General features: G+C 42.4%; 1 protein-coding gene across 1 annotated transcript; it reads right to left on the bottom strand.

Annotated features, from left to right (window-relative positions):
• Positions 1–353: 353 nt before the first annotated feature.
• hsd17b12b (hydroxysteroid (17-beta) dehydrogenase 12b) lies at positions 354–24,427 on the bottom strand. The gene is made up of 11 exons (XM_080759166.1): positions 24,108–24,427; positions 16,836–16,882; positions 15,323–15,398; positions 14,528–14,635; positions 13,611–13,675; positions 13,396–13,440; positions 10,910–10,944; positions 10,526–10,607; positions 10,062–10,127; positions 9,400–9,549; positions 354–3,938 (listed from the first exon to the last, which is right to left on the bottom strand). Exons 1-11 carry the CDS (start codon positions 24,289–24,291, stop codon positions 3,831–3,833), a joined length of 966 nt encoding a protein of 321 aa, XP_080615292.1. The 5' UTR covers positions 24,292–24,427; the 3' UTR covers positions 354–3,830.
• Between the last annotated feature and the right edge of the window lie 332 nt (positions 24,428–24,759).

Raw genomic sequence — 24,759 nt, 5'->3', positions numbered from 1 at the left:
ATGGTGACAGACCTAACTGAGGCTGGAGGCCTGCTGCACTCATCCAATGTCATTTTGACAACCTCATACTCCTACCCTCCTTCAAAACCACCATAAAAGAGCACCTATAGACAAATCTTCTAGCTTGCCAAAAATAAATAACACCCCAGTTTTAATGTAAATGTTTACTGCTCTTATAGGCTCTTATAGGCCAGCTATCTGGGCTTTTGTGTTATCCTTTGGCATTATTGTATAACTGTACTTTTGGCAAACTGTTGAAGTGTATTCAATGAAAATCAGTAATTCTGCATTCATATCTAGACCTCATATCAAGTACAGTAAAACAAATGTATTGTTTTATTTAAACATTATTTGAAAAGTATATTTATTGATAAGCTGCACAACAAGATGAATGGTGTACTGTAAAGGCTTCATATGCAGTGCTGTAGTAGTCATACCAATACAGTATTTGAGCAGACGCAGAGTAAATCACCATACATATACACAAAAGTCTCCACCTCAAAGTGATAATGATAAAGTTAGAAGAGGTGCCCAATTCTGCCCGACAGCAATGAACTATCAATAGTTTGTATACGTGTGGACACAAACAGAAAAAGAAATGGTTGAAACGGAAATATTTGTGAGTTTAAGAATGTCATATGAACACTTCAAAATATAGTTTGTTTATGTATGACATGTAGGGATGCTCCGATCAGGTTTTTTGGGACCGATACAGATGACCGATTGTTTTTCTCATGATCGGCCGATAGGTCCGATATAGGGATGTCAGTAACGGATAGTTTCCCAGCCGGTTAGCCGACAGGATTAACCGGGTCATTAACGGATAGTGGTTGATTTTTTTCTTAGGCTACCCCAAATGTAATATGCATGTATAGGCTACATAATTAAAGTTGGTAGACGAATGGTATACATTTATTTATGCTCCTTTTTTAAAAGACAAACAAAAAAGCAACATTTAACAATATAAATAAATTGTTGTAGGCTTAATCATCAATAAACAACGCATCGCATCTGCATGATGCATGCATCTATGCGTCTACAGTACAGAGGTCCGCCGGTTCTAGTCCAAAACATAAATAAATCCAGTCCAGATCTGAGCAACCTATACCTATAAAGCCACTGGACGCATGGGCTAAGGCTTTTTTTATTATTAAGGAAGATCAGCAAGCATGTCACCGTGTACCGTTTGTTGACTTTTCACTGACGAGAAAACCCTCAAACATCGATAGCACATGGCTAACTTGTAAGCCGTGCCAGTGTGTGGAGACGGATAGGAGGAGGAAGCGGCAGCGGCTGTAAACGTTCTCCCTCCAGGCCAAATGGCCAATAATGGAATTAATAATGCCAAGTAGGTCTCTGCATTTATACAGTCGACATGTGTTCATCTCGTCTCGCTGTCACTCGCTTACATTTCGACTACCACAATTTCCGCAAAGCTACCCTTGTAGCCAACTAGCCATTAAGTACATGGGACATTGAGGGGGCAGAAAACCGAGCCCAAGCGCTGTTCATGCAGTTCATGTGTGACAAGCTGGGCGGCGCAAATAAGAACAATTTTAGGCATGTGTGCAACATGACAACTGTTTTAAAGTATTGTACAGTGACAAGTACAGTCTCTGTAATGTTTATGTTGTACTATTACTAAAAACGATCTAAAATAAAGGGATTTAAGATCAGAACACGTATTTATTATTATGCAAATTAACCGTTAAAGCTGATATAAAAATATCCGGATGTTTCTTAACGGTCGGCTAACCGGTTAGCCGGTTAACCCCTGACATCCCTAGTCCGATACCGATCTTGTGAAATGTTGCAAATTTTAATATTTCCAAAATGATTATAATTTATGTCAAAACCCACGTCAATTCTGTTGCTGTGTGTGGGGGGGAAAGGGGGAGAATGTTTAGGCCTGTCACAAAAATGCAAAATGATGTTATACTATATATCTGGTTGACATTTATACCACTTAAATGGTGTAAAAGACCAGTTTCTCCAGATAGGGTAAATTGCCGATCACAGATAGGGTAAATGCTGATTACCGATCAGAGTGAATATTGGCCGATATGGCCGATTATCGGAGCATCTCTAATGACATGAAGACATAAAACCCTCATTGGACAGTAATTATTTGTGTGTGGAGAGCCAAAGGGATGGAAGATATTTAGGAGGTGGTGTGTGTGTGTGTGTGTGTGTTTGTATGCGTGTGTGTTGTGAAAGTTAGTGTGGAAATATGTTGTTTTTTGTGTGAATCTATTCCTTTGGTTGTCTACATTATGCATAGAGTATTAAAAGGATAGAGACTAAACTAGCGCGAAGCTCCGCCCCCTCCGCTATTCATGTCAGTGGAAGTTGCTCAGTGGCGTTTTGAAGCACCCGGAAGGCTGCCGGAAGTACCGTCTTTTCGCTGATTCAGCATTTCACTTCCGCATTTGGACACCAAATTTTGGTGTCCAAATGCGGAAGTGCACCCAGAGTGCACCTGGGCTTTACATTGGGCGCTCGGTTGCACGGGGTTTCCTCGTCAAGAATCCACGGGTCCGCCTGCAGTCCTTCCTCTTACCACTAGGGACCAGCGCTTCAACATTGGAGTGCCTAGCTGGCCCCTTGACATTATGTCAGGTTCTATAACTGATTAGCCATGTGGTCCGTCCATCCACCATAGGTTCTATAAATGATTAGCCATGTGGTCCGTCCATCCACCATAGGTTCTATAAATGATTAGCCATGTGGTCCGTCCATCCACCATATGTTTCCAAAAGAAAGAAAAACAAAGAATTGATGTTACATCAACGTACGTGCCGTCATTAACCACTTAAACCTTTATACCTCATTGACCACGGTGCACCATGGATCTACACTAGGTCCCCATAGTCTCTACACACTATACTGTCTTTGCCCAACATGGTTGATCTACATACCACACAAGGTGGAGGTCTGCTATTTTCACAATGGAATCGCCTATTATGACACTAGGGCAAGCGACAAGTCCATGAGTGCATCAGAATACCTGTACTTTATTATTTGGAATTCATCATGATAAAATTTTGAATTTATCATCACTTCAGTTTAACCACTCATTTTCAATCTGTCCTAATGGAAACATTCTATTTTCCTGGTGACATTGTATCTTAGGAGAGAGGATTTACATGTTGGACCTAAATGGAAGGTACTGTAAAGTAAATGTAATTCAGGGGTGCCGTGCACGAAAAGGTTATTTAGAGCACTGGGCCAATTTTGTTTGAGAAGCAATTATTATCAAAGTGGAGGTTGTAAATTGTAGTTGTGCGAGTAAGAAGTAAGAAGATAAACATTACGGCCACACGTTAGAAATGATACATTATGAAAGGTACCATTGCCATCAAGTATGAGATGCCTGGACCAGTTTACAAAACAATGTTCCCTCAATTAAAACATTAAGAAAGTTAAATCGATAACAATCAAATAACTCCAGTGTCCGACAAACGCAAGCACACAAACACAGAAGTAGACTAAGAAAGGGGAGGAGCCAAACACAAGTTCCTGCTTGTACACCAAAAAGGAGGTGGAGCCACAAGAGGTAAAAACAAAAGGGGATTTTTTTTAAACAAACAAATGGTTTCCCAGACTGTAGGAAAATGATCTGCAACAGGAAATGTGTTATCATGTCACTTTGTGAAAAGTTGGGAATAGAGTTATGAAGGCTAGAGGTTCAAGTGTTTGTTAAAGCTCTTCTTCTATTCACATCTCGCTGTTCTGTTCTGGGTCCATGAAGATACAAGCTGGACCATTAATTCATTCATTCCCATAGTCTGGTTTGGTCCTCTCTTTCTCGTGGGTCACTCTGAGGTCTTCTAACCCTGTTTTTGCTTCTTGAGGTAGCGAGCGCGCATGGACAGGTGCAGGCCCATCACATAGCTGGTGACCAGTGTGACAGGCAGCACAGCCGTGGTCACCCAGCCCTGTAGAGGGAACACAAAAGCCATGTTTATATACTCTGTTGGTACGAGGGACAGTGTCACTTGCCCAAAATGCTTTGAGGAAAAGCAACACCGTCATGTGATATGAATGTAAAATATCATGAACTGCAGTTAACACCTAGAACGCCCGGGGTCATTTAATCCACTAAATCATAGCGCCCGGCGTTTTATAGTAGCGGAGCACTTTTACCCACAGACCGGATATTATCCCGGATGTGGCTGTAGTAGCTAGATGTAGCCAAAACACTCTAGAGGTGATCGACGACAACACAGTGATTAAATCTACCACGACTAGCGATTGATATCAATATCAATAACCTCCGTCTTTTTTATCAATCTTCGTCCTGGGCGCTGGGTGTTACTAATTGACTATTACTAAAATAACTTTGTCCTGGGCGATCGGGGTGTTAAGGGATTTTGACACAGGGTTCGAAAGTACGCCTGCGTACGCACTTGGATCCGCAGCGTCGCACTGCTCTCATGTGAATAGAGCTTTCTGTCTGACAGCAACAATATCTATCTCCATATTTAAACTTAGTTTTCTAATAATGTCCTACTTGATCATATTACACTACAGTAGCACCATATAAAAGTAACAGATCCACAAGAGACGCATTTTGAGCTTGTAGATCTGCAAATTTTGCCGGTTGTGAATTTGAATCCTGAAAAGTAAAAGCTTTGGACATATGAGGTTTACACCAGACAGAGACAATCAGTATTTTGTCTATCTTTAGATACAATCTTGACGGCACAACTCTTTGCACATATTAAGTGTGTGTGTGTGTGTGTGTGTGTGTGTGTTTCTTTTATATACAGTATGCTCCCTTTAGGTAACATCATCAGGGAACACGATAAATTTCCATTGTTACGCTACAAATGGAAACGGACCTACTAGTCAAACTTTAAGCATGTCTTAAAGACAAATAGTTGGATGACCCGTAATTACCTACTCAACTCTGATAAAACGGAAGTTATCGTAATTGGCCCTAAGCCCCTAAGAGACAAACGAGAACTTTACCCTAGATGGCATTACCTTGGCCTCCAAGGCCACTGTAAAGAATCTGGGAGTTACCTAACTTACCTTTGACCAAGGTGTCCTTTAAATCCTACATCAAACAAATCTCAAAGACCGTCTTTTTTCACCTGCGTAATATTGAAAAGGTTAGGCCCATCCTATCCCAAAATGATGCAGAAAAACTTGTCCACGCTACTGTAACTCGCTATTATCAGGCTCTAAAAAGCCTACAGCTAGTTCAAAATACTGCAGTGCGTGTGCTGACAGGAACCAGAAGAAGAGATCATATCACTCCTTCACTGGCCTCTCTACACTGGCTCCCGGTAAGATACAGAATAGAATCCTCCTCCTCACCTATAAAGCTCTCAATGGTCAGGCAAATATTTCAAAGAACCCATCGATCCCTACAATCCTATAGAACACCAGTGGGTTCTCAGTATGCAAAAATGCTTACTGTCCCAGAAATATCAAAAGTTACAATAGGAGGCAGGGCGTTTAAGTCCCAGACACCTCAGCTGTGGAACCTTATCCCGGCTTCGGTCCGTGGGGCTGACACGCTCTGCACATGCAAGACTAGATTAAAAGCCTTTCTCTACGACAAAGCCTATAGCTAGACTTGTCTTCAGTACTCGGTCACCTGACAAAGTAAAAAGGGTGAGAGTTTAGCTCAGAACGGTTTATTCTTGTTGCCATTTCCCTGCGTACCAGTAGGCTATAGCAGTAGGCTGCTATAGGCTACATTTTCCAGCCTCACTGTGGAGACCACTACCATTGTAGATATAAAATAATTAAATAAACACTGTATGGTTTGGGTGTCAGATGACAAAATAACATAAACTTGATACCCTAACTTGTCCATTCCACCGCGGGCCTTCAAAATTATGCTTCCATTGTAGTGTTGCAGTGCATTTACTGTCGGAGGTATCAAATAATTAAATACACGCTGTATGGTTTCTTTGATTTGGGTGTCAGCGGACAAAATAACAACCTTCAGCAACATTCCCAAACACATGTATGCTCTGCTCTCTACCTGTCCTCAAACGAGCATGACAGTGTAATCAAAAGAATAATGGCCAGATTGCATACAGACAGATCCGCGTCGTGGTACACCCAGGGGGGCAGTCAGACAGATATTTTGTGAAGCCACTAAGGAAATGAAAGTTCATATAATGGCCTGTTGTGGCGCTGTCATTGGACAACTTCACCTAGACTGTATTACCTTAATAAACATGGTCATGAATACTTTCTGCTTCCAGTCACTAGTTTAAAGTCTCATTTCTAATGTCATAATATTCTTTTTGGAAAATTATGGTCCCATTTATAAAAAGAATGACCATAAAGTCGCGTATGTTCTGAGGGGCGTGGCTACCGTTACAGTCTATGATCGGGATTCCCCTCCCACTCGAGTCAAAATAAAAACCAACGGAGAAGAAGGGGGGAAGTCCCGCCTCGTTGTCTGGGCCAGCCAATGGCCAGCTGGGCCAAAACGGATGTAGAAAGATGGCGACTTACAATACAAGGACTGACAGGCTTCATTTTACGTTCATGTTAGACCCGGAGAACGCTTTGTCCATATTTTTTACAGTCTATGGGTACACCGTACACCATAACACTGCTAATTATTTATTTACTGCGGAGAGAACACATCACTCGTCACTCCCCCTCTCCCTGGTTCCATAACGATATGTCCACATGTCTTCTCGTCAAGTAATGTAAACATTGAGAAATATTTTGACAGATCAGAACACCCGAACATTTTTGGCGAATAATACCACCGTCGATCCAGAGCCATAGAGTAGAAGAGTTGTGACAAGTCAAAGATAGGAGAGATGAAAGATGGTGTACTGCAGTGACAGTGTACACACCACACCAGTGTCACTGACAAGCAAACTTACGAACTACAGACTGGCAGCCAAGTAGCCTAGCATCCTACTAGCCTACATGTAGGCAGGAAGATGGTGCCCAAATAAGCCAAAATCCTACCGAACGCGTCACTATGCCCTCCCCCTATAGGCTCCAGTAAGGCTTTCCACTAAATCAACATCCGGGGAGCCACTCACCGGAGTCTCTTTTGTATTCCACTCGGACGTTCCGTGGACCTCTAATATGGACCCCCAACTGACTGCCAAGTGTGACCGTGGACCAGGCCTCCTCACAGAGCATGACCATGGACTGCTATCATATTATTACACAATTACACTATATCCTAATATTCTTATACATATATATTATCTGACAACATTGCTACACCATACTATATTATCTTACACTATTAAATTCATTATTATTGCTACTACTTGTATTTGCTTGTATCTCCTTCCCTGTCTATTTTTCTTCCTTTCTATTCCCCCCCCCCTCTCTCTCTCCCCCGACACGGTCGAGGCAGATGGCCGCCCGCCCCAGAGTCGTATTTCTGCTCTATATGTTAAGTGTCTTGAGACGACTTGTTGTGATTTGACACTTTAATAAAATTGAATTGAATTGCGTGTAAAATTAGCACGAACTTGACCATTTTACGGGATCACATGCTTGTTGCTATGCCAATATGTCATATTGCTCATGGCTCCCCACCTAGCCACTCGCCTGTCACTGACAAGGTTCTTACTCATTTTACGATTCAAAATTCCTGTACTTTTCCAGACTCAAATCTGCCAGGCGTTACTCACATACACCCCTGTATGTGAGTATCAATGTCCGTACGTACACGGACGAATGTATCCGTGGTAAATTTGAGATGTTATATTTTACACACCATTGCAATGTTCTTATTTGGATCATAAGATCGAATTACTGAATGTCAAGTCTCCAGGTTTTCTTCAGAATATGTATGACACCGATTTACTATGACACTATGGCACCTTAGGAGTCCACTAAAGTGGTTCTCAAATGTTTATTTTCAAGGACCACCCTTAAAGGTAAATTTGGTTCCATTTGTACACTCTCAGAGTTACAGTCCTGTTATAGTCATTGTTTGTGGCAAAATTTTAATTTTGATAAAAAATGTCCACCACAAGCCAACATGGCGATGACCCCTGCACACATAGTACCAGTGTTGATTTTGTTGACTAAAACCATGACGAGAAATGTCTGTCGACTACCTTTCCACTGAAGAAAACAAATTAAAACCGAAATAAAATGATAAAAATCTATGACTAAATAAATATACTGATAATTTCTTAAAAAATTAAAATAAAAATTAGACTAAAATGTTAGGGAGGGACTAGTGGAGAAGAGATCATTTTATGTTTGGTTGGGCTCAGGCATTGAAAATAGTACATCTACAAGCTCAACCAAGTGTAAAATCAGGCATTGCGACGCCATCAAGGCCCAAAATCAACTGTAGATTTTGTCGACTAAAATCGTATGATATTTAGTCGACTAACATCGTATGATTATGATATGGTGATAAAATGGCCACCAACGTAATCAAAAAAGTCAACCAAAGAACAAGATTCCTTTACAGGATCTCCTCACTGGTCAACAACAACACCTTGAAGACCCTAACAGGAGCCCTCGTACAAGGTTTCTTCGACTATGCATGCACCTCTTGGTACCACAGCACCTCAAAGGCCCTTAAAACAAGGCTCCAGACTTCCCAAAACAAACTTGTCAGGCTCCTACTTGGCCTCACCCCCCGAACCCTCCTCACCCCTGCCCACTTTGACAGGCTGGAATGGCTTAGGGTCGACGACAGAGTACAGCATCTTGCAATTACTGGTCCACAAGATTCGATACACCACCAAGATACCTATGTACCTGTCTAAATACTTCCTTAATGTTAACGAAGTCCACACCCACAACACCAGAGGGAGTGCAACAAACCATGTGCAACCCAGATTCGACACAAACAAGGGACTACATTATTTTCACTCTTATGCCACCAAAATGTGGAACGCACTACCAACAGTCATTAAGACATACAAATCCCTTGACTCCTCCAAAACCGCTCTCTAAGGGCACCTATGGACGGCTGCAATAAGTGTATATTTGTACGCCTCTAAATGTTTTGATGAATTGAACAAGGTGGACCCTCTTGAAAACAAGTGTGCTTTATTGGGTCGTCCACTCACAGTTAACAGTCTTTGTATTGAGTTGTGCTTGAATTGTACTGTAATTCTGCAAACTGTTTAATAGACTAAAACTAGACCAAAATTTAAACATTTGAAGTGACTAAAATATGACTATATGAAGTTTTATCCAAAAGACTGACTTTCAAAATCAACACTGTACTGTATAGTATAGGGTACTCACCATGACGCCGTTGGTCTGGCTCTAGGGGCCCACGGTGCTGTATAGTATAGGGTACTCACCATGACGCCGTTGGTCTGGCTCTAGGGGCCCACGGTGCTGTATAGTATAGGGTACTCACCATGACGCCGTTGGTCTGGCTCTAGGGGCCCACAGTGCTGTATAGTATAGGGTACTCACCATGACGGCGTGGGGCAGGTAGCCGTTGGTCTGGCTCTGGAGGCCCACGGTGCGCAGCTCGGACGCCACGTAGCGCTCTGGACTGGGCTTGTCCAGCGTGGGCTTCCTGATTTTGCTCAGCTTGGTAGCAACGAAAAACGGCAAAACACTCTGCAAAAGAAGAACGGCAACTTGATCGGTACACACACCAACACATGGAGCGAGGAGGGAACTTTGATTGGTACCGTATAGTACTGTACACATAACACAGCTGTATACCAAGTATAATATCTCCCAGCTAGTGGTCAATATGTTGGCTTTCCAAGCAGGAGACCTGGGTTTTGATTCCAGGGTGTTACACAAGGAAGTAACATTGATTGGTACAGTTACACAAGTAAGTATAGAAAGTAATGTTTGTATGACTCTGCCAGGGATGGAACCCCTCACCCCCACCTCCCGGTCTCATGGCACACTCTTAAGCACATGAACACTGAGATTGTTTACATGCACAAAGACTCGCACACCTGGATTCACTTGCTGAATGCAAGCAGTTTCTCAGTTATAAGTTATAATAGAACTAGGCACCGTTTTTTTTACTTCCACGCAGTAGTATTGCATTGTCCCAGCATTGACCAGAACCATTTATTCTGCACCACAAGACACCCAGAAGTTGTGTTTCATACCTGGATAATAATGCCCTTCTTCTTATATTCAGCATCAAGCCCTCGTGAAAAGAAGTCCACAAATGCCTACAGAATAATACAAAGAAAGGTAACACAAGGTTAATAATATCATAAATGTTGAATACCAGTGGTATTGTAACAGTTTTGTTTGCCAGCGATATGAAAAGATTGCATCTACAGTATGGCATTATGTGTCATGTGTGTATGTCATAAGCAGTGTTGATTTTGACAGCAAATTTTGATTCTGTTTTAGTTAGTATTTATTACTGGTATTTTAGTTTTAGTTTAGTTTTCGTCAGTGAAGAAAATCACACCCATGTGAAGTGAGGGGCGCTCTTATAATCGTCATCATCTTTTCATTCTGGCCAATCACAATTTGCGTCCTCACTTTTCCAAAAACGTAGTCGCCAGATATTTTTCGTCGTAGTTTTAGTCGCCGAAATCACCGGTCAGAAGGTACTTGCCTTAGATGCAGAGTAGACGGTAAGCAGGGGGACAGGATACATGCCGCTTCCAGATGAGATGTTGAGGATGGCTCCCTTCTTCCTAAAAACAGCCAATTGAACAATCAGGTTCAGTTCAGTCATCATTTACTTTCATAGCAACCCTTAGCCTAATTTATACTTGATAACGTGTCACTTGCCAAAAACAACTGATGCAAAGATAGCACAGTGTTTGTAGCTTGTACAGCCGTTCTTTATGGCAAGTAACACCACTGTGCAATGGAGTATAAATTAAGCTAATCTGTCAAGGTACTAGGTAGTAGGTAGATCAACGCAATCAATAAAATATATACTGGTGTAGCTAATGTTAACATATTAAAAACATTATGAATGAAGGACACATACCTATCCACCATTCGGGGCAGAACGATACGAGTCATCTGGAAAAGGACAGAGAGAAACGGCATGAGAAACAAATGTTAGCAGTACAGGAGAGTACATACAGTCTGTACAGTACCGCAATGAGCAACAATGTAGCAGTACAGCAGGGGTTCTCAACCTTGGGGGTCGCGACCCCTCGGTGGGTCCCGAAATTATTTTTGGGGGGTCCTCAAATTATATATTTAAAAAAAGTTGCAAACTTTTTTGCAATTTTCTTTTTCATTGTACGCATCTTCAGTGATGTATCCCAAGGTCATCGGCTTTCGGGTCTCGCAAAAGACCAGGGCCACACAATCCGTTGGAACCACTCCGGAACTACTATGCCGGGACTGAGAGGTACTATTCTGGCATGTGGAGGGACTAGGCTCTGTGGGTTGCCTCCTGTCCGGGCCCCTCCTACGTCTCACCAGGTCCACTCCTGCTCCCACCAGTACAGCGAGGACCTGTGCGGACCTGTGCCAGACTCCCAGCACCAGACACTTCATTCAGGAGTGGTGGATTCTTGAGCTGGAATGGTTCTGCAGGCTCCACCTGGGCAACGGTTGCACTGCAGGCTCCACTTGCGGCTCGAATGGCCCTCCTAAAGGCCTCTTCGAAGGTTTTTGGGCTTCCTCCTCACGGAGGATGCAGGCTGGGGCGCTAACCCATACTGCTCACGGGGTGCCGTCTACATTCCGGCTGTCACCCGTCTCTCCGGTGGTCACCAGACTATACCTGGTTGTCACATAGTCTATTCCTATGAGTCACAATAGGATACTATACGCATACACATCCTTAATGATTATATCTGGTTTCAGTATTTATTTGTGATGTATTTTCTCCATTATTAAGGTTATTGTAGCGGTCAATGTAGCAGTACAACAATGAATTGGTGTAAATCATAGCAGCACCACCATGTTGTTTTTGTTATTTCAGCTTTGATTTGAAACTGTGAAATTATTTATTTACTGTATTGTTCTGTGCATCCGTGCTGAATGAACCCTAACCAACTGAATGCACTTCCCTCTACCACCACCTGCAGGCCAAGTATAAGCATTTCACATCATAAGCTTAAGCTGTGCCAGTCACCGTACTGCACCGCCTGCTTGTGCCAGCATTTCCGTATACAAGGACCCGGGCCAAATTGGCCTCTGTGGGGCAGAAAAGGCTGGCAATTTAAATGTAGGTGGCCAAAGATATAATAGAGGAATGGATCGAGAAACTTCAATGGTTCTAGCAACACACTAAATGTGCCTCCTGGTGGCACTCTAAGGTCACATTCTCACCTAATACTTTGGTAGACTCAATGCGTAAGAGCGGACAATTTGGGATTCTTGCATATTTAATTTGCTGCGGTTTGTCTTCACACAGCTGTCATCCGCAGCAATTGGAAACGCAGCAGGGGGACCTTTATCAATGTGTTCCATTCATAAACTAGCCTACACAGTGAAATCTATGGTGATAAAATTATACTCATAACGTGCATGTGTCGTGCCGTCTGGGACTGGACCCCCCCCCCCTCTCCCTCTCTCTCTCACTATACGCACGCAGCCACACACTGTTCTTTTGGGCATGGAGGCACAGCGCTGAGTGCACTGATATAACAAACAGCAGCGCAAAATGTTTACACGTTCATTGAGATGAAAGTTCCTACTCCCCACTAGTCCCTACACAGTGACAGCACTCCATGTTTACGGCACGCAGACAGACAGAATATACTGTAGGCTATAATACTATTACACTGCACTGCAGTGTTTATGTGTTTTCTTAATTAGCAATTGATTAATGTACTCGTCCTCATTTCGATCAGGGCTTCAGTCTCCTCATTCGACCACGTCTATCCACGGTAACGGGACATCTAATAAAAATATAAATTATGCCTTCTTCGTCTCCAACTGTGTTCAGCTCCTCACCCGCCACATTGTTTGCTTCATTTCCTTTATTTACTGCAGATTGCATTCACACCTGCACCGAATCGTAATCAAGTGCGATTGGAAGCGAAGCGAAACCCCCGTTTTTGCTTGGAGTATAATGCGGTTCTTTGATACGCATTACGATTCGAATGAGCCTTCACACCCGCCAAACGAAGTGCACTTTCTGAAAATGCGCAGCAGGATTCGTTTTAATCGCAGCAAAGCTCTTTGGTATGAATGTGACCTAATAGGGCAATGTTGAGAATCAGCATGCAGGGAGTGCGTGTATGCAAAGTTTGGCAGCGAGCGGGCCAACGGTGCCGGGGATTAGCTGTACGTAGACGGACGGAAACACGGACGGACGTAGTGCAAAACATACTCTCTCCCCATGCCTTCGGCCTGGTGATGACAATTAAAGACTTAACTTAGACAAGTAGTACTGTGTCACTCTGGATAAAGAGCATCCACTAAATGCCTAAATTGTAAGATTGTATATTGCTTACCTTCCTTGTTACAAGGAACTATGATGTATGTGACACATGCAGTCAGATCGCTCACCTGGCACACAGATGTGATGTTAATGTTGACCATGGTGTCGATGAACTGGAGAACAGAAACAGCAGATTAACAGGAACCACATCACTTCTTAGACTGTGGTTATAGTGTGATATTAAAGAGGCAATAGCTTCTTCAACCAGAAAAAAGTTGGTTTGTTGTATTTTGTTTTGGAGCTCTTCATTACAGCGATGACAGCAATACACTATCCAACTTACGGTGTCTAGATTTGGGACTTCGAGGAAGAATTCAGGATAGGAATAGGAGATTCCAACATTGTTCACTGTTGACAAAAAGAGAACTTATAGTATCATGACATTCAAAACACTAGATATACAGCTACCAAATTAATGATACACAACATTTGGCATCAAGTGCCATTTCTCTGAGGCCATGGTTATCAATATGTCCGTAATTGTGTCCATGGCAAGACTTGGTCATGCCTGTGGCATTTGAGTGGTGCAAAGAACAGCAATGTCCGCGTCCGCCTATGTGTCGTCCTCCTATGTATGTGTTAATGAGCACGAGTAGAATAGAATAGACTTTTATTTGTCATTGCACACAAAGCATACACTGAGCATACAACGAAATTTCTAGTATGACTATTAGTACCAGTAGGGGCGCTGTTTCTGTACAACAGCGCCTCTACTGGTACTAATAGTCATACTAGAAATTTCGTTCAGAGAGAGAGAGATAGTGCTGTACTGTTGCCTGCTAATGAGAGAGAGGGGGGGGTGGATATGGTTCCACCGACAAGGTCAAAGGAGGTCGCGGTCACCGATGGAGTTCGCTGTCTCAAATATTGTGAAAATAGCAGATCACAACGCGGTTGTGAGCTTGCAGATCGGCTATTTTCATTGGCTTAATATATCAAAAATGTTATACTTTACTTACTACATCAAAAGTAATCAAACTATACTATTTCTTATCTTTTTTAGGCGTTAGAGACGTGTTAAAGGTCCTTAAATTGTAACTGCCTAGTGTCATCTTGTTCTCCGAGCTCCTCACTCAACTGAACCGATCACTCACTCACTCCCTTAGTTATAGGGAGATTCTTAAGACCATACGGTCGGTTCAACCAAACTCACAACAACTTCCAGCGTCACTTACTCACTTGCCTTACACTGATACTTACCCAGCACACCGATCTCCAGCCCTGCAAGGCCCGCTTCGATGTTGGGGTAGATGTTTACCGCACTGAAGTCTGCCGCAATGGTTTTGGTCTCGACACCACATTTGCTCTCTGAAGAGGGGGGGGGGGCATAAGAAAAGAGGTGATAAGTGGAGGAAAAAGTTGAGACAAAGGAAGAGATAAAGATTATTTAGACAGATGCTAGGTTAAATGCCTACGTGCTATCCATTTCAATATACAGATTATTATTTTGATAGTATATTGTGGCGTAGGGTTAGGGTTAGTATGACTGACACAGCCGGTTCATTTCGATTGAAAACGATCCGACCAGAGGGACTGGTTTGGTTCTCAGGTTATCGGTTCTGGGCAGCCAGCTCCGAGCTACCCAGCAACTTGGTGCTCCAAAACAATTACTGATTTACAAGCCAACAAGTAAAAACGATATGCATGGTGATTCTGAGCTTTTAGATCCGATGACATTTAGGAGGCAACCTAATCATTGGCCCAAACTAACAAGTTATACTCACTGAGTTTCCTTGGTTATCGCCCAAGCCCTGGGCGATAACCCAATTAAATAATAATTTAACGGTTAAGTAATGTAACATCACTCCATCGATTCACATACGCAATATGGCAATCGTCATCATCTTGGAATCAATTTATTTCCACACCTTTAAGAACAGATATACAGGTGTAATATCACCAGTATGTAAGTAAGTAAGGTGGGAGAGTAGGGTGGAATGCTGGGTGTAGTGCACGCAAGCGCACGTGCACACACACACACACACACACACTCACCAATGGACTTGGACACGTCATCCAGCTTGTCCTGAGAGCGACTGATCAGTACAATGGAAAAACCCCTGCGAGCCAGCTGCAATAGCACACACACACCACCAGGAGGAGACACAACACAGAATATTGTTTACTATAGATTCCAGACTAGAGCATCTACTTGAAATGTCTGTGTACATGCAAAAGAAAAACCCATGGGTTCCCAAACATGTCAGGCTGTGACCCTTCAACATAATCATATTTAATAATAATAATAATAATAATAATAATACTAATAATAATGGATTGCATTTTTATAACGCTTTTCTATGCGCTACATGCGCTTACAATGGTCTATTCATTCATACATTGGGAGGTGAAGCGAACTGGGACACCCACCCTGACAAGCACATGGAATTGAAGGAGTTGAGGCATTACATTGTGTTTCACTCGGTTCCAGATACAGTACATATTGTGAAAATAGCCTTGCAATGTAGATTTGGTCAGTGTTTGATAATTTTTATAATATAGCTTCTTGGTTACTTTTAACCAGTGTTGTTTTTGGCAGCAAATTTCTATTTTAGTTTTAGTCATAGTCTCCTGAATAGTTTTCACTTAGTCTTAGTCACATTTTAGTCAACTGGAATGTATTAGTGTTAGTCTAGTTTTAGTCAGCAAGTGTAAAATAAGTCATTATGACGGCAACAAGGCCCGCAAAAATACATTTTAGTCGACTAAATCGCCTGTAGATTTAGTCGACTAAAATCTTATGACATTTAGTCGACTAAAATGTATTTTTGCAGGCCTTGTTGCCGTCATAATGACTTATTTTACACTTTTTACACACAGCTCAGCTTGTAGATCTGCTATTTTCAGCATGCAACCAAGTGTAAAATTACTTATACTGGATCTGTTGTCCACTAGTCCCACATTTTAGTCTAGTTTTTATTTGTCGACGAAATTGTCAGTATATTTAGTCTTAGTTTTAGTCACCATAGCATAGTTTTAATTTAGTTTCCATTTAGTTTTCTTCAGTGGAAAAGGTAGTCGACGAACATTTTTCGTCTTAGTTTTAGTCGACGAAAACAACACTGCTTTTAACGCAATAATGGTCTTATTATTTTCATTTACGTAACCGTCTGGGCACCCGACTGGTAATCCAGTCGCAGTGTGCCGCGGGTTCGACTCCCGAGCCCGACACGGCCTTTACTGCATGTCATCCCCCCCATCTCTCTCCCATTTCCTGTCAGTCTACTGTCTGTCCCTTCAAAAACTTCCTTAAATTGTCACTTTAGAGATGTGTACAGTGTATACACTTCATACTGTATGTTGGTTTGTTTACTGTTGAGTCAGTGACAAAACAATGTTTTACATTGAGCTAATCATCTGGGGACCCCCAAAATAATTTTGGATCGCGATGGGGAATCCCGACCCCCAGTTTGGGAACCATTGCGTAATCAAGGCAAAATATAATGGTGACATTGATTTGCCATAATTTAACCCCCAGCGTGCCGAGTAAAACCGCAGTGAGTCTTACCTCCTCCGCGTAGGCTTTTCCGATTCCATCTGTGGCTCCAGTCACAACTAGAAGGGGAGAAAGTGAAGTTACTGTTTTTACACAGACAGACAGACACACACACACACACACACACATTTCACAAGGGACGGGTGTGTGGGTTTTCTTTTTTTCATTTTCAACTTTTATAGACTGTAGTATATAGACGGCTTCTACCACTTTGTAAACAAGAGAATTATAATAAATGTGAGAACGTTATTGTCAACAGACAGCCAGGAGACCCCAGACATCTGTGCACAGTGTCATCTCTTGTCCTTACTGACAAGGTTGATGCCAAAAACATATCCCAGCCCACAGGTTGAGAACCCCTGCCCGGCTAATCAGCATCTATCATTGGCTGCCTCACTAAATGATTTATGCTACTGGCATCATATTCCAGGGCTACATTACAACATCCTGATACAGTAACGCAAGTAATGTAAAACCAATGTGAATGGCTGCAGTGGGATGGATGGATGTGTGGTAATGTGAATGGCTGCAGTAGGATGGAATAGATGGATGCTGTGTGTCTGGCATCGTGAATGGCTGCAGTGTGGTTACATAACCAAGCTCTTCCCTTCAGTCATGTCATCTTAACAGAGGGAGAAAGAGAAAGGACTCTGTGAATGAACGGGGGAGGGGAGGCACATACATTAGACTTTTTTCTTAGCGTTACCGTCGGGCAGAAACCTCCATATTTCAATGCAAGAATCACACAAAAGCAGCGGAACTAGCTGATGCACGAGCTTACAAGTTCAACGCACCGTGATGCAACGCATTGCGAGTTTCCCCTCACCCAAACATATGTATTTAATAAAATGTAATAATAATGAATTAATTAATTCATTCAATTAATTAATAAAAAAAAGAAAAACTAAGAGATTTCGCAAATAAACAAAAAAAATAAAAATAATACGTTGTTCACACAGTGCAGCAGTGCATCGCAAAACGCAGATTATTGATAATGGACACATCTGTGGACCTTTCTGGGGGTCCCATGAACGCACTACTGTACTCGGCCAAATATAATTGTGCATAACTCTTTTGAGTAACGGACTCCAACTTGGCATCATGACAAAGCATGTTGTGCCATCAATAAGCAAACAGCCTGCCCTGCTAAAAAGTTCAATCAATGACCAGATTGTGCAGATGGACAGTCAACTGCCTAATTTGATAATCCTTACTGGTCATAATCCAATCGTAAGATTAGCCAGCCCAGTTTATACCCCACAAAACAGGGTGAGTGAGCATTTCCCCTTTATTGTCTATGACGTTGACGACTTCACCCATTTTCAATCCATCTTCAATTCTTAGTTCATATAATTTGTCTCCACTAATGATCATGAGAAAATTGGTTAAACCCAGCCTACCAGTGAGATCAATAGGCAGGGTTTTTTTCCCCAACAAGATTTCACCGTTTTCATTTACATTTGTATTAACGTGAGAACAATGGCTTTGATTGTAGCATACACACTTTCCAGTAATAGAAAGCCTGCAGTTTGTATTACCTTGGAGGATTTCACATTGAGGCGGCGGGTTTCTGAACTGTCCACAGCCCTCCTCTGAGACACAGATGGGGTAGGGATTTTCTTTATCACCACCAGTTTTTTCCTTGAAGGGTGTATTTTAAGATTCTGCCAGGTAACAGGCAGAAATCATGTCCCAGGGCTTCATTTTAGCCCTTTCTTACAGTTACACATATGGCAAGCCGTCCTTCTCACCCATTGAGATGTATGGTAAATTACAGGATTTCTCCATAAAAATAAATAATTGATAGTTTCAGTAGCAAGAGCTTCAAAATGTCTTCTAAATCTAATCAATCAGGCCTGCATATTCACTGGACAAATGTGCATGACAATTCAATAAACTAGAAATATGAAATGTTAGAGGGTGAAAGTATATGCTACTCAATCAACTTACGACCGCCACTTTCCCGACCTTAAGATGTGTATTAGGCATGTGGAAAATAATCGATACATATCGATACATCGATTATGACGTGCGCGATGCGAGTGAATCGGTTCATTCACTGTGTATCGGTAGAATTGACGGGTGAAATCTCGATGGATCGTTCGCGGAGTGCTTTCATCGGTAAAATCCGTGGTTGCACTGTTTTTTCATGGTAAATTTCACCCTATCCTGTGTTTCCGAGGCGCATTGAACGTACCATCAGAAAAGGAAGGAAAAAAAAAGGTCTCTCGCAGCCAGCTCCGCACAGTGTGCGGCTGTGCGCTGCGAGCACGCAGTCAATGAACAGAGTTACAGAAGCTACCATACGACGGTGCAGAGTAGACACGTTGAGTTGACTATAAAGAGCACCCGCGACGAACAGAAGTGAGCCCCACGCACAAAGGAAGCACAACCTTTAGCTTTATAAAATAGCTGTCCGTCGATCAGTTGACTTTTCACTGTAGCGCTGCGTGCTGCTAAGGATCCACACTCCACAGCTGTTCTAGCTGATTCTCCGACGCGAATCTGCGTCGCGACTCGCGATCATCAATTTATAATTAAAGAAAGCTTCTGCAGTCTGCACACACGTGTACAACAACAACAACGCCACAGCTCATGGGTGTACTGCTTGGGTTTAAAGTCGTTTACAACCGTTCCACAACTTTCCACTGTCCAGCTTTCCCCTGCTATTCTCTGAGATAGAAGCCTTATTTATATTCTGCAGCAAGACGGTGTCGCACGCCTAAAATTGCAGATCCACAAGCTCACAGCGGGGCGTGGATGAGACGCGTTGTGAGCTTGTACATCTGCTATGTATTTATAACGTTAATAATACATGCAGGCCAGGGTCTTCAATGTTTTTTAGGTCAAGCCAAGGACCACTTAGCTGAGAGTGAGAGATCAAGCAGGGACCCCCACTATACATAGGCAATTATATTATAAAACTGTGTTGCAGATTAAACTACTTGTTTGACAGCACTACGAGTGTGACCTGTCATTTTTGTTTTGTTTATTTGTTTCTTTTCTATTTATATGTTGGTAACATTAATTGAGCTATTACATAGGCTATTACATTTTAATCTCTTGAACCCTCTATACTCAACCTCAAATTGACCTTTGAGATATAATTATTATACTATAGCCTATGATTATTAGTAATCTAACAATTCCACAATAACCAGCAGAGAGCAGACCCTTTGTTTACTTACATAATTCTATAAGTTGGGTTGTTTGAGATGCAGAGCTATAATACTAACCTACAGTAAAACAATAAATTGCTTTGAATTTAAATGTAATGCATTTTTACATGTTTTGGGAAATTAATAGAGCTTTAATATAAATCCTTTCTATTGTGATGAATCGCCATCAAATCGCATCGTATCGGTAGAGGGGTGAATCGCATCGTATCGCATTGATTTGAACTAAATGGTTATCGCATCGCATCGCATCGGGAAGAGGGAGAATCGTATCGCATCGTATCGCCAGGGGATTCCATGTATCTCTAATGTATCGTATCGCTGGCAGTGCATCGAGATGCGTATCGAATCGTGAGATGAGACGAGATTCACATGCCTAATGTGTATGTGTTCAACAACACAGCCATGCAAAATAACACCGACTGCTATGAGGTGACGAAAGCTTCTTTTTTTTTAAAGATATTTTTTGCGGCTTACGCCTTTTATTGTTGTTTTGAAGGGACGGACAATAGGCTGACAGGAAACGGGAGAGAGATGGGGGAAGACATGCAGTAAAGGCCGTGCCGGGCACACTGGAACCCGCGGCACACTGCGACTGGATTACCAGTCGGGTGCCCAGACGGTTACGCCACCGCCTGGGCCTAGGTGACGAAAGCTTGCCATCCTTAACGGTTGCTAAACTATTTGGATTGGCATTGGCCAGTCGCTTTTTAGAGTGGGGTTTAGCGAAGGGCTAATTCATTGGCATGGATTCCACCACAACTTGACTGAAAATGTTCAGATAATATATGTTTCCCATTTATTAATTAGGGGTGTGTAAAAGTGTCCAAAATAATGATTACTACAATTCAATATTAACACATTGAGTGTCTCCTGCTGGACGAAGGTGGTATGGTGCTTAGGTGCCAGGGATTTCTGGCCATTCCACTATGATGCGCTTCCATTTTAGGAATAGCATCAATGCTACCGAGCTAAAATGAAGTCCATACTTGCTCTAGAAAACGCCAATGTTCCCATTGGGCTCACCGGATAATCAGAAAAGACATTGCTGATCTGTTAAACACAGCAGACAGCGCTTTAGTTTCAGAGAAAAAAGCCTGCAAAGTTGCGGCCTAAAACAGAAGCCAGTGTGGTCGAGTGAAAACGGTGCGGGTGGGGCCCTAGCAACCGGAGCGGTTAAAAAATGAAACACAGTGAGGCAATGTTCTAGCGATATTAAACACCTAAAGACGAGCCTGCTCGTCATGCGTAACCAGCGCATGGCGCAAAATGAATTACTTAGGACGAGTATACCTGTCCTACGGTCCCAAAGTGCTTTAACGATCGATTCATCGAGTATCAATTGTGGAGAAAAAAAATATTCTGTTATCCATCCACATAAATGTTGCCTCAATCAGGCTAATAACAGATACCATTACCACCAATACCAATAATGTAGGCACACTTTGATACAGTAGGCCTGTACTCAACATTGCACCATATAGCATTAGACAGGCTCTGGAACAGCTTGCCCCCAGTGTTTTACAGGCCTAGCTGTGTGTGTGTGTATATATGGAGTGTATATATGGAGCGTGCATTGAGTGTACAGGGTTTGATGAGGTCAGATCAATATGTGGAATATGGAGATCAAAGGGTGACATCAGGGATCTCCATCCCTGATGTCACGTGAGGCATGACCATTGTGAGATGACGGACAGACAGATGGATGGACTGTCGGGAAATGCACGTTTTCATAGTGAATGCGACCTGCAGTCGCAACATGTGCATGGAACGTGCCAATGCAGCAGTCTTATCAGCATTGAGCCATGTAATACTTGTGCAATCACTGTAATAATTATGCAATGGTGATCTGTTACGTTTGTCAAAGGCTGGCTGTGGGTCAAAGGACAACACGAATAAGAACCCAATGGTGATGTGCTAAGTTTGTCAAGAGACAAAACAAAGAATAAGAACCCATGCAAAGTAATGTCTGAGTTTTATACAGTACATCAGTTAGGGGGCTGTCACGATTATGAAATGTTACTTACTTACAAGTACAGGGTTTGATGAATAATAACCCATCTTGGAATGAGGTCTCCATTTGCCTCATCAATTACTGATTGATTCAGAATTCCCATTCTACATTCCTCCCAGGGTTCGATAATAGGTCAGCTAGAATTTCCCTCCTCTACACACCCAAACCTCTTCATAATGAAAACAACCGATCTACAAGCCCACAGTGAGCAGCATTTATTATGAATAAATATTGACAAGATTTGGTTCTGAACTGGCTAAGCAAAGCAAAGCAAAGCAAAGTTCTTTGTTTACCCAGGGAAGTGGACTAAGCTCGAGATGCTTGTTTACAGCCACACCCTGCTCATAGAACATTTCATGGTAGGGGTTCAATGCCTTGCTCAAGGGCACTTCAGCGGTGCCGGTCCGGGGATTCCAACTTGCGACCTTCCGGGATCAAGACCGCTCCGCAAACCGTTCGGCCACCGCTGCTCTGTCTGTAGTGTCTGTCTTACAGTCACAGACAGTTAAATCAATAAGTCAGAAGGTAATGTATACAGTATAGAGACAGATGACTCCATATGTATATGAGTGAGACCTCTGATCTCTGTTTTCAATGTATTAACGATGGGCAAAAATGAATCAGACAAAGTTATGAATAGGCCAGAAATGGAACATAACTAACAAGTAGATTCACTCAAGTATGCTTTTGTACAATTCTGACGTAGGCTTACTTTTTAACTGAAAACCACTGGAACAGTCGACACAAAGGCTTTTCTTGGAGAAATAATGTGAACCACCTGCCTGTCACTCTCTCAACACGGATAAAAGCAGTCTTCAGGTATAGATTCTCAACATTATGTGGGACAGTCAGAAAATATTGTAAATTATTTGCAACATCATTTACCAGGCCAGATAATATCACTCAAGGGCCAGTTCTGGCCCACGGGCTGCATATTGGTAACTGTTTTAGATCAACTCTCTCCACCCAGTGACATAACCAGAATTTACATTATGGGTACTAGTAGGCATCAAGAAAAATAAACTTGAATAAAATACAATATCCTATGCAATAACATGCAGCCTATGATTTATATTCCCAAAGAAGCACAGTTTACTGTAGCAGCATTATGGGCAGATAAAGGCAAACATGACATCCTGCACGACAGTGCACGTGGCCACGTGCACAAACTATTGTGTCATTTCAAAATTGCAACAAGTACAACAGCAAAGTCAACAAATCAAATAGGCTATTCATGCTATAATTCCAATGATGATGATAGTGAACTGGGCCATTCTGCAGAATGAGTAGCCTACTTTGTTTGGTGATGTCAACACTTTTCTACTTTGTACTCAAGTAACATTTTGAATACAGGACTTTTTCTTGTAACGAGTATGTCTTAATTTGTGGTATTTCTACTAGTTTGACTTATGTCGATGGTTCTCAAAAAAAGTGGGGTCCATGGGGCGGATCCAAATAGCAGATCTACCAGCTCGAAGCTTTAACTTAAAAACAAAAACAAATCTTAAGTTAAAAGTATTGACATTTTTTTAATATTTATTATTTATTTCATCTCTTGCCTTCAGGGAGTCCCTGGCACAAAACATCTTCAGATGGGGGTCGGGTTGGTGGATGTTGGCATTTTGCACGGGTGGGCATCCATTAATTAATGTATTCATTCCATATTCTTCAATAAAATGCATTTTAATCCGATCGATCATCGGTGGCCAATAAATTATAATTCTGTATCAGAGTGCAATACACTTACAAACCGATAGGGGCACGTATAGAAAGCATGTGAAAAACTGGCCGGCGGTCGGCTAAACATGCTTTTTATTGCAGAATACGTACAAACTTCTAACATCAGTGGACCCGGGGGTGAGCAATTCATATTTGAAATCGGAACGTTTAGGTAGACGTTAACCTTGTAAATGTTTCAAGGCGCTCAAAGCAGGGTGAAGTCGCATCATGACTGATTATGACAGCCATGTTTCAGGGGCAGGGCCGCAGGGCTATGATGAGTTTGAGAACCACCACCACACTGACTTTGTTAGTTTGTTCTTCCAAGTTCCAACAGCTGACCAACACTGCGCGTCTAGCTGCTCACTCACTGACCTGCCCACTTCCCGAGCCGTTTGGGGGTCACGGCGCTCCCGTTGCCCAGAGCCCACACCCTGAGCCCGGCCAGCAGGCTGTACACGCCGCTGAACGCCATCCAGGCCGCGGTCAGCGCTCCCAGCCAGAAGAGTGGCGTCTCCGCCGCGCGTAACGTGCGTATAACAGCCTCCCCGTTCTCCATGCTTCTCGCGTTATGCAACAGACTATTGTTTTATGTTGACGGAGTGGAGAGACCACTGGTTTAGTTTAGTATGGATATGAGTTAAAAAGCGTCCTGACAGTTAGTTGCTGCCTGGCGTTCTCCCCTTCCGTGTTAACGCTTCCGCAGCTGTAATCAGCCGAGCTGTTGATTGGTTGTTGTCGTAGCGCGTGAATCTACGTGCTTTCTCATTCGTCGGGTCGACGCACGTGGCTTTTGATCGGTTCCCTGACTGCAATGTATTTTTCGAGAACATTTTACCGCAGCGGATGGAATAAGTACATGAATAGGATAGGACCATCTGCATCTTTACAAACAGAAGCCAGGTTTATCACTATCTAATAGTATCACTAACTATATAACTCATGCATGTCATATGTCGGTGCAGCAGCAATGTTATCAAGCCATGTTTATTGAGTGCATTCTGCTGGCCTGCCTTGTTTAAACATT

Source organism: Protomyctophum bolini, assembly GCF_963924005.1.
Source record: "Protomyctophum bolini genome assembly, chromosome: 1".
NCBI classification, from domain to species: domain Eukaryota; kingdom Metazoa; phylum Chordata; class Actinopteri; order Myctophiformes; family Myctophidae; genus Protomyctophum; species Protomyctophum bolini.
This window is presented reverse-complemented; position numbering and strand designations above follow the sequence as displayed.

Coding starts and splice junctions, on each gene's coding strand:
- hsd17b12b (XM_080759166.1), bottom strand. CDS start 24,291: ATGGAGAACGGGGAGGCTGTTATACGCACGTTACGCGCGGCGGAGACG. Junction 10,945..13,395: donor ACATCACATCTGTGTGCCAG/GTGAGCGATCTG, acceptor GTCCTTTTCCAG/ATGACTCGTATCGTTCTGCC. Junction 9,550..10,061: donor AGAAGGGCATTATTATCCAG/GTATGAAACACA, acceptor CTTCTTTTGCAG/AGTGTTTTGCCGTTTTTCGT.